We start from the raw sequence: 12,718 nt of genomic DNA on the forward strand, positions 1-12,718 counted from the left end.
TGAGTATGACGTTGGCCATTACTATTAATTAAAACTATAATATAAGTCAATATATTAATGGAAAAGAAAAGATCTACCTATTGTAAGAAACAAGGCTCATATAATTCTGACAGAATTATTTCTTTTGCAGCTTGCAATTGTACATATAATGGAATTACCTACAAGTATGGAGATGAAATCTATACTATACATGATGGAGATGGAAACTGTATGACTGGAGTATGTGGAGAAAATGGAAAAATCATCAGAACTGTAGAGCCTTGCTCCACACCTGTACCCCCCACAACAACAACCACAGAAATACCCACAACAACCACAACCACAGAAATACCCACAACAACCACGACCACAGAAACACCCACAACAACTACAAGCACTGAAGCAACCACAACCACAGAAACACGTACTACAACCACAGGAACACCCAGCACAACAATCACACAAACAAGCACAACCACAGAAACACCCACCACATCAACTACAACCGCAACCACAGAACCCGCCAGTGAGTGCTTAGTTTGTGAGTGGTCTGATTGGTCAAACAATAATTACCCAGACTACACTAACGATGGAGATTCTGAACGCATTGATGAAATTACTGGTCTCGATTTGAGTGTTTGCAAAAAACCTCTGGAAATACAATGTAGAGTAGCAGCATTCAAAGATGTATCTTTCGAAGAGATGCGCCAAAAAAAGGTAATATGTGATCCAACAGCTGGACTGACTTGTCATAACAAAGACCAAACCCCTTTTATTTGTTTGGACTATGAAATACGAGTCAATTGTTGTATCAGCAGCAGCTGTAGATCTTCAACTACAATCACACCCTCCACCACAGCACCCACCACCACAACCACAATCACCACCACAACCACAACCACTGCAACACCAACCACAACAGAAACACTGCCCACAACAACCACAATCACACCCTCTACAACAACCACAACCACAACTACAGAAACACCCACAACAACAATCACAACTACAGAAATATCCACCACAACAACTGCAACAACTACAGAAACACCTACCACAATAACCACAATCACAGAAACAACCACAACCACAGAAACACCGACCACAACAACTACAACCACAGAAACACCAACCACAACAACTACAACCACAGAAACACCTACCACAACAATCACAACAACAGAAACGCCCACTACAACAACAACAGTAACTACAGGAACACCCACCACAACAACTACAACCACAACAACAGAAACACCCTCTTCAACAACAACCACAATCACAGAAACACCCACAACAACCACGACCACAGAAACACCCACAACAACTACAAGCACTGAAGCAACCACAACCACAGAAACACGTACTACAACCACAGGAACACCCAGCACAACAATCACACAAACAAGCACAACCACAGAAACACCCACCACATCAACTACAACCGCAACCACAGAACCCGCCAGTGAGTGCTTAGTTTGTGAGTGGTCTGATTGGTCAAACAATAATTACCCAGACTACACTAACGATGGAGATTCTGAACGCATTGATGAAATTACTGGTCTCGATTTGAGTGTTTGCAAAAAACCTCTGGAAATACAATGTAGAGTAGCAGCATTCAAAGATGTATCTTTCGAAGAGATGCGCCAAAAAAAGGTAATATGTGATCCAACAGCTGGACTGACTTGTCATAACAAAGACCAAACCCCTTTTATTTGTTTGGACTATGAAATACGAGTCAATTGTTGTATCAGCAGCAGCTGTAGATCTTCAACTACAATCACACCCTCCACCACAGCACCCACCACCACAACCACAATCACCACCACAACCACAACCACTGCAACACCAACCACAACAGAAACACTGCCCACAACAACCACAATCACACCCTCTACAACAACCACAACCACAACTACAGAAACACCCACAACAACAATCACAACTACAGAAATATCCACCACAACAACTGCAACAACTACAGAAACACCTACCACAATAACCACAATCACAGAAACAACCACAACCACAGAAACACCCACAACAACAATCACAACTACAGAAATATCCACCACAACAACTGCAACAACTACAGAAACACCTACCACAATAACCACAATCACAGAAACAACCACAACCACAGAAACACCGACCACAACAACTACAACCACAGAAACACCAACCACAACAACTACAACCACAGAAACACCCACCACAACAATCACAACAACAGAAACGCCCACTACAACAACAACAGTAACTACAGGAACACCCACCACAACAACTACAACCACAACAACAGAAACACCCTCTTCAACAACAACAGTAACTACAGAAATACCCACCACAACAACTACAATCACAGAAACACCCACCACAACAACTACAACCACAGAAACACCTACCACAACAACTACAACCACAGGAACACCTACCACAACAACAACAGTAACTACAGGAACACCCACCACAACAACTACAACCACAACAACAGAAACACCCTCTTCAACAACAACAGTAACTACCGAAATACCCACCACAACAACTACAATCACAGAAACAACTACAACCACAGAAACACCTACCACAACAATCACAACAACAGAAACGCCCACTACAACTACAACAGTAACTACAGGAACACCCACCACAACAACTACAACCACAACAACAGAAACACCCTCTTCAACAACAACAGTAACTACAGAAACACCCACCACAACAACTACAAGCACTGGAACACGAACCACAATAACCACAATCACAGAAACAACCACAACCACAGAAACACCCACCACACCAATCACAACAACAGAAACACCCACTACAACAACAACAGTAACTACAGAAACACCCACCACAACAACAACAACCACAGAAACAACCACAACCACAGAAACACCCACCACAACAACTACAACCACAGGAACACCAACCACAACAACTACAACCACAGGAACACCTACCACAACAATCACAACAACAGAAACGCCCACTACAACCACAACAGTAACTACAGAAACACGCACTACAACAACTACAAGCACTGGAACACCCACCACAATAACCACAATCACAGAAACACCCACCACAACAACTACAACCACAGAAACACCTACCACAACAACTACAACCACAGAAACAACTACAACCACAGGAACACCAACCACAACAACTACAACCACAGGAACACCTACCACAACAATCACAACAACAGAAACGCCCACTACAACAACAACAGTAACTACAGAAACACCCACCACAACAACTACAACCACAACAACAGAAACACCCACTACAACAACTACAAGCACTGGAACACCCACCACAATAACCACAATCACAGAAACAACTACAACCACAGGAACACCTACCACAACGACCTTAACCTCAACTACAGAAACACCTACCACAACAATAGCAACCACAGAAACACTTACTACAACCACCACAACGACAGAAACACCCACTGCAACAACAACAGTAACTACAGAAACACTGCCCACAACAACTACAAGTCCTGAGACACCCACCACAACAACCACAGAAACACCTACCACAACGACCTTTGAAGTTGTTACAAATACACTGAGCACAAGAGCCTATTCAATAGCTTCGGTTGGGATTGTAACTACAGCAACCACCGAAAAACCCACCACGTCAACTACAACCACAGAAACACCTACCACAACGATAACAACCACAGAAACACCCACTACAACCACCACAACTACAGAAACAGCCACCACAACAACTACAAGCACTGGAACAGCCACCACAATAACCACAATCACAGAAACAACCACAACCACAGAAACACCGACCACAGCAGTTACAACCACAGAAACACCCACCACAACAATCACAACAACAGAAACACCCACTACAACAACAACAGTAACTACAGAAACACCCACCACAACAACAACAACCACAGAAACAACCACAACCACAGAAACACCAACCACAGGAACACCTACCACAACAAGCACAACCACAGGAACACCTTCCACAACAATCACAACTACCGAAACACCCACTACAACAACAACCACAACCACAGAAACACCAACCACAATAACCACAACCACAGGAACACCTACCACAACAAGCACAACCACAGAAACACCTACCACAACAATCACAACAACAGAAACGCCCACTACAACAACAACAGTAACTACAGGAACACCCACCACAACAACTACAACCACAACAACAGAAACACCCTCTACAACAACAACAGTAACTACAGAAACACCCACCACAACAACTACAAGCACTGGAACACCCACCACAATAACCACAATCACAGAAACAACCACAACCACAGAAACACCGACCACAACAACTACAACCACAGGAACACCTACCACACCAATCACAACAACAGAAACACCCACTACAACAACAACAAGAGTAACTACAGAAACACCCACCACAATAACCACAATCACAGAAACAACCACAACCACAGAAACACCAACCCCAATAACAACAACCGCAGGAACACCTACCACAACAAGCACAACCACAGAAACACCCACTACAACAACAACAGTAACTACAGGAACACCCACCACAACAACTACAACCACAACAACAGAAACACCCACCACAACAACTACAACCACAGGAACACCTACCACACCAATCACAACAACAGAAACACCCACTACAACAACAACAACAGTAACTACAGAAACACCCACCACAACAACAACAACCACAGAAACAACCACAACCACAGAAACACCAACCACAATAACCACAACCACAGGAACACCTACCACAACAAGCACAACCACAGGAACACCTTCCACAACAATCACAACTACCGAAACACCCACTACAACAACAACAGCAACTACAGAAACACCCACCACAATAACCACAATCACAGAAACAACCACAACCACAGAAACACCCACCACAACAACTACAACCACAGAAACACCTACCACAACAACTACAACCACAGGAACACCTACCACACCAATCACAACAACAGAAACACCCACTACAACAACAACAACAGTAACTACAGAAACACCCACCACAACAACAACAACCACAGAAACAACCACAACCACAGAAACACCAACCACAGTAACCACAACCACAGGAACACCTACCACAACAAGCACAACCACAGGAACACCTTCCACAACAATCACAACTACCGAAACACCCACTACAACAACAACAGCAACTACAGAAACACCCACCACAATAACCACAATCACAGAAACAACCACAACCACAGAAACACCCACCACAACAACTACAACCACAGAAACACCTACCACAACAACTACAACCACAGGAACACCTACCACACCAATCACAACAACAGAAACACCCACTACAACAACAACAACAGTAACTACAGAAACACCCACCATAACAACAACAACCACAGAAACAACCACAACCACAGAAACACCAACCACAGTAACCACAACCACAGGAACACCTACCACAACAAGCACAACCACAGGAACACCTTCCACAACAATCACAACTACCGAAACACCCACTACAACAACAACAGCAACTACAGAAACACCCACCACAATAACCACAATCACAGAAACAACCACAACCACAGAAACACCAACCACAATAACCACAACCACAGGAACACCTACTACAACAAGCACAACCACAGAAACACCTACCACAACAATCACAACAACAGAAACGCCCACTACAACAACAACAGTAACTACAGGAACACCCACCACAACAACAGAAACACCCTCTACAACAACAACAACAGTAACTACAGAAACACCCACCACAACAACTACAAGCACTGGAACACCCACCACAATAACCACAATCACAGAAACAACCACAACCACAGAAACACCCACCACAACAACTACAACCACAGAAACACCTACCACAACAACTACAACCACAGGAACACCTACCACACCAATCACAACAACAGAAACACCCACTACAACAACAACAACAGTAACTACAGAAACACCCACCACAACAACAACAACCACAGAAACAACCACAACCACAGAAACACCAACCACAGTAACCACAACCACAGGAACACCTACCACAACAAGCACAACCACAGGAACACCTTCCACAACAATCACAACTACCGAAACACCCACTACAACAACAACAGCAACTACAGAAACACCCACCACAATAACCACAATCACAGAAACAACCACAACCACAGAAACACCAACCACAATAACCACAACCACAGGAACACCTACCACAACAAGCACAACCACAGAAACACCTACCACAACAATCACAACAACAGAAACGCCCACTACAACAACAACAGTAACTACAGGAACACCCACCACAACAACTACAACCACAACAACAGAAACACCCTCTACAACAACAACAGTAACTACAGAAACACCCACCACAACAACTACAAGCACTGGAACACCCACCACAATAACCACAATCACAGAAACAACCACAACCACAGAAACACCCACCACAACAACTACAACCACAGAAACACCTACCACAACAACTACAACCACAGGAACACCTACCACACCAATCACAACAACAGAAACACCCACTACAACAACAACAACCACAGAAACAACCACAACCACAGAAACACCAACCACAGTAACCACAACCACAGGAACACCTACCACAACAAGCACAACCACAGGAACACCTTCCACAACAATCACAACTACCGAAACACCCACTACAACAACAACAGCAACTACAGAAACAACCACAACCACAGAAACACCAACCACAGTAACCACAACCACAGGAACACCTACCACAACAAGCACAACCACAGGAACACCTTCCACAACAATCACAACTACCGAAACACCCACTACAACAACAACAGCAACTACAGAAACAACCACAACCACAGAAACACCAACCACAATAACCACAACCACAGGAACACCTACCACAACAAGCACAACCACAGAAACACCTACCACAACAATCACAACAACAGAAACGCCCACTACAACAACAACAGTAACTACAGGAACACCCACCACAACAACTACAACCACAACAACAGAAACACCATCTACAACAACAACAGTAACTACAGAAACACCCACCACAACAACTACAAGCACTGGAACACCCACCACAATAACCACAATCACAGAAACAACCACAACCACAGAAACACCCACCACAACAACTACAACCACAGAAACACCTACCACAACAACTACAACCACAGAAACACCTACCACAACAACTACAACCACAGGAACACCTACCGCACCAATCACAACAACAGAAACACCCACTACAACAACAGTAACTACAGAAACACCCACCACAACAACAACAACCACAGAAACAACTACAACCACAGGAACACCAACCACAACAACTACAACCACAGGAACACCTACCACAACAATCACAACAACAGAAACGCCCACTACAACAACAACAGTAACTACAGAAACACCCACCACAACAACTACAACCACAACAACAGAAACACCCACTACAACAACTACAAGCACTGGAACACCCACCACAATAACCACAATCACAGAAACAACTACAACCACAGGAACACCTACCACAACGACCTTAACCTCAACTACAGAAACACCTACCACAACAATAGCAACCACAGAAACACTTACTACAACCACCACAACGACAGAAACACCCACTACAACAACAACAGTAACTACAGAAACACTGCCCACAACAACTACAAGTCCTGAGACACCCACCACAACAACCACAGAAACACCTACCACAACGACCTTTGAAGTTGTTACAAATACACTGAGCACAAGAGCCTATTCAATAGCTTCGGTTGGGATTGTAACTACAGCAACCACCGAAAAACCCACCACGTCAACTACAACCACAGAAACACCTACCACAACGATAACAACCACAGAAACACCCACTACAACCACCACAACTACAGAAACAGCCACCACAACAACTACAAGCACTGGAACAGCCACCACAATAACCACAATCACAGAAACAACCACAACCACAGAAACACCCACCACAACAATCACAACAACAGAAACACCCACTACAACAACAACAGTAACTACAGAAACACCCACCACAACTACAGAAAATACCACCACAACATTCACAACCACTGAAAATTCTACTACTTCAGTGGCAACAACAAGAGAGAGCACTCTTGAAAGTCCATCTGTAACACCTTCAACTCTTCACTCTTCAACACCAGGCAGAACAACTTCATGTTTCTGCAAGTACTTGGAGCAAATGTTCTCTCCTGGTAAGTAATGTACATTTTTCATTCATCATTTCTCACAACATTATGATGTTTTGGTCTTAGTTACACCTGTTTTTAGCAATCTGATACACCTAATCCCAACAAGCCACCTAAACTGTCAAGTAATGCTCTTAGGTCAATTCTCTATTTTTTTTTCTTTTGCACTGATTTCTTTTTATCATCAGAATTTGCATTCTGAATTGACCTTAATTTATATTTATCTTGGGGGGGGGGGGGTCAAATTGTTTTGTAGTTCAGCAGAACATGCATACCTGCAATACACTTGGCATTACATTACACTGTTAATAAAAGATGTAGTGATTACTCCTCCTGGTTAGTCATTATGTCTGCACAGTGGAGGAATAAATGACTAGAATTTTGCAAGTTGGGGAAATATCACTTCCCAGCCGACACCTATGGACAAGAATGTGGCAGTTAAAACCAGTAGAGTAAATTTAGTCTGACTAAGGTTCTGACATAATCATCTATGATCTAACCGTTTTGTTTTTATTCTCATTTAGGCAGCTTCATGTACAATAAGACAGACGGAGCAGGCTGGTGTTTCACTGCATATTGCAACTTGACATGCAATGTTGAGAAGCTTGCTAGACCATGCCACTCTACTACTCCACCAACTCCCACTACCACCACCAACACCACCACCACCACTACCACTACCACCACAACAAGCTACTCCACTACAGCAACAGCCGGTATAACAACACCATCCACGAAGACAAATTGTTCATATCTCGATCCACCAAGACAGGTATTTGAATTTAGTTATATGCGCTTTAAAGGAGCAGATCATCTGAAAGCGAAAATACTCTCATTAATAATGACATGACCCCAAAATCATTAATAACTGCTAAAATTTTATTTCATTTGACTTTGCAACCATGGTCTCCATTCTGAGAAAGCCTGAAACAAGATCTTTAATTCCCTTGGATAAAGAGAAGGAGTTTTTCTATTGTACATCTTCGAGTTGTAAAAATATATGTGAAAAGTAAAAACAGCAAAATGTTACAGTATTCAATGAATTCAATATGTAGGGATTTATTTGAAATTCAGTAGCCCCATATTGTAATGGCTGCTTGTTTGCTGATTTTCTTGGCTCAGTTCAGTCTGCTGTAGTGTGGAATCAAACGTATTTTATTAGATCTCCGTAGTTGCAACATAGTGGAACAAGGGTCAGTGGTTTATTTAATATACATATTTTTTTATTATCCCCATTAGTTGAATCAAACTTAAGACCATAAACACCACTCATAACATAGAGAAACAGACAAAATGAAAGATGTAACATTACAAATAAATAAACAACAAAACAAATATCTCCATAAACAAAGAATCAAGTAATGCAATATTGCTCAGTATCTCATATGTCATAAAAGGATATCTATGAATAAACCCAAAGTAACAATCATTAAAGCATTTCAACCCATAGAAAACTGATAGTAATACCAGCAAATAATATTGTATTTACACTTAGCATTTTTTATGTTGTATATGTTGTGTGCACATCACTGATTCAAACATGCTATTGATTTAAATGCAAGAACATTACTAAAAATATCACTTTGACTTTTACAGCATGGTGAGTCTTGGAGTTCAAGCAAATGCAGCACAAGTACGTGTGTCAATGGAAGAGTAATAATAGAACATGTGCAATGTAAACCAGTGACCATGCCCGAGTGCGCAAATAATATTCCACCAGTTAGGGTTTATGATGAAACAGGCTGTTGTTTCGACTATGAATGCAGATGTAAGTTCAAATTATAGTATTTTCAAATTTCACATTCAAGCAACCTCTTAAAACTATCAAACACATAGAAGAACATTCAGTTCTTATACTCAGTGTAACCTCACTCTAACATTTGCAGGTATTTGTTCTGGCTGGGGAGATCCTCACTATGTGACATTTGATGGCCAGTATTACGGATTACAGAAAAACTGCACATATGTCCTGGTCAAAGAGATCATTCCTCGCCACAATTTTACAGTTCTTGTTGACAATGAAAACTGTGACGCCTCTGGAACTGTGACCTGTGTAAAATCCTTGTTGGTGTATTATAATAACTATGAGGTTATCCTTACACTGGAGAGAACCCCAAGAACCAAGAACTTGGTAAAGTTTTCTGCAATGAACTGTCTCAACTTATTTTTATAATTCTGCTTAATATATTTAAATGACATGCAATTGTAATGATGATTAAAAATATTTCAATTGTTTAGGTGTTCGTCAACAAGATGCAAGTATTCCCAGCCTACTCCAATGATGACCTCATGATAACAAGTACAGGAATCGAGGTGGTTTTGAAAATCCAAGCAATTAACGCAGTTGTGACGTTCAAAGGGCTTTTATTCAGCGTTGAGGTGCCATTTTCCCTTTTCAAGGGCAACACAGAGGGGCAGTGTGGTAAGATGATAATTGTTATGCTGTTGGAATGTTAAATAGCAAATGAGGCTGCATGCCATGTTCATAAATTTAACTAAACAGTTTGAGATTTAATATAAACGTGCCTGTGGAGGTTGTTAAGACATGGGTGATAATATCTGTCATGTTAATGTTAACTTTCACCAGGTAACTGTGACAATAACAGGACAAATGATTGTAGATTACCAAATGGCCAGATTCATTCGTCATGCTCTGAGATGGGAAAGAAGTGGCGTGTACCAGATAAAAATAAGTCATATTGTGAGGTGCCTCCTCCAACATCAACTCCAACTCCAACAACAGCAACAACAACAATCTGCCGGCCTGTCATTTGTGAAATTTTGATCAGCGAGTACGAATGTAGAGAATAAACATGAACACAATATGTCAAATCTTTCTGAACTATCACTCATATTAACAGCCTACTTTCCTTTGATTTGTGCATAAAGGGTGTTTGAAGAATGCCACAAAAAAATCCCACCACAATCCTATTATAATGCCTGTAGATTTGATGCTTGCCACATGCCTCATACCAACGTTGGATGCTCCAGCATTGAGGCATATGCGATAGCATGTGCTGAGGTGTCTGTATGTGTAGCATGGAGGAACGCTACAAACGGACAGTGTGGTAGGAGGGTTTTGCTTTAGCTGAAAGTCAGCAATGTTATTTTCAGATATCCAGATAAGTCCTTTTTCATCATTTTGATTCCACTTTTCTCTTATTGTAGAATATAAATGTGCAGAAAATCAAGTCTACAAACCCTGTGGGCCAAATGTTGTACCAACTTGCAATGCAAGGTAATCACTCAGCTCCAATAAGCAATGTCATGAATTAGATAATGTCAACAGCTTTTAATTTAATAGGACTGAGAGTCACCTTGCTAGCAGCTAAGGTGTGCTTAATCTCAATCAAATATAGTGTCAACATGCTGATGTTAGGCAGTGATGTTTACATAATTTAGCGTGTTGGCGTGCTTACATACTGTATGTTACTTCATGGTCAACACAAAGTGCAGCTAAAGATGATCAGAATGCAATTAGTTTGGCAGGTAGTTTGGTACCTTGATACTTGTGTCATAAAACGCAATTGGAGAAATTCAAATTTTGACTTATTACAATACTAGCTCAAATGTCATTAAAACTGATCCTGAGAGGAGCATACATTTTTCTGCCAAATAATAATTAATAAAAAATGGTATTGCAAACTATCCATCTGATAGCTATTGAGACATTTCACTTAAAATTGCAAATATCAACCTCATGATGGTACTAGAGGGTAAGTCAGTCTGATCACCAATGTTATCAAAATTTATTCTTTGGGGATCTTCAATGTCTTTACAAAATTTCAAGGCAATCAGTCTGGCATGGCTTAAAAAAATAAACACAATATCCTGTCATGATGGGCATAATTTCTGAAATTAAAATGTGTGTTTTTCACTCTCAATTGTCTTCACATTCAGATACAATAAAAGGTACACACAGCAGTGCCAGGAGGGAAAAGACAACGAGGGTAAAGTTTGCAATGAATTCAAGGAAGGATGTTTCTGCCCAGAGGGGTTGACTTTGTTCAGCTCAACATCTGACATCTGTGTCTCCTCCTGTAAGAGCATTTTCTGTCATGAGGAAAATTTTAATTTAATTGAATTGTTAGTGTGTGTGTGCGTATGTGTGTGTGTGAATTAATAGACAGCTAAACTGTTTTTATTGTTTAAGGTTGCACTGGACCTGATGGCCAACCTAAACAGGTAACAATACATGACCAGTTATGTATTTGTGTGTGTGTAGTCATTGCTATTACAACATTAACTCTGTCAAATCACTGAAACAGTTCGGAGAAAAGTGGCAGTACAACTGTCAGCACTGCGTTTGCGATCAGGACAGTCTGAGTGTTCAGTGTGAACCTGTCACATGTCCTATTCAAGAACCAACAATAAACTGCACTGAGGAAGGTGAGGTGTTGGTAAACGGCACTGTGGACTGCTGCGAGAGACAGACATGTGGTGAGTGATTCTGTGTACCGC

The 12,718-nt window shown here is 41.5% G+C and overlaps 1 protein-coding gene across 1 annotated transcript; it reads left to right on the plus strand.

Moving 5' to 3' along the window:
* Positions 1-1,237: 1,237 nt before the first annotated feature.
* Positions 1,238-9,898, plus strand: LOC124061767 (mucin-2-like). The gene is made up of 5 exons (XM_046393990.1): positions 1,238-2,496; positions 2,773-8,263; positions 8,782-9,029; positions 9,380-9,450; positions 9,854-9,898. The coding sequence occupies exons 1-4, from the start codon at positions 1,621-1,623 to the stop codon at positions 9,392-9,394; spliced, it is 6,630 nt and encodes a 2,209-aa protein (XP_046249946.1). The 5' UTR covers positions 1,238-1,620; the 3' UTR covers positions 9,395-9,450; positions 9,854-9,898.
* The last annotated feature ends 2,820 nt before the right edge of the window (positions 9,899-12,718 follow it).

The sequence above is a fragment of the Scatophagus argus genome, chromosome 7 (assembly GCF_020382885.2).
Source record: "Scatophagus argus isolate fScaArg1 chromosome 7, fScaArg1.pri, whole genome shotgun sequence".
Taxonomy (NCBI): domain Eukaryota; kingdom Metazoa; phylum Chordata; class Actinopteri; family Scatophagidae; genus Scatophagus; species Scatophagus argus.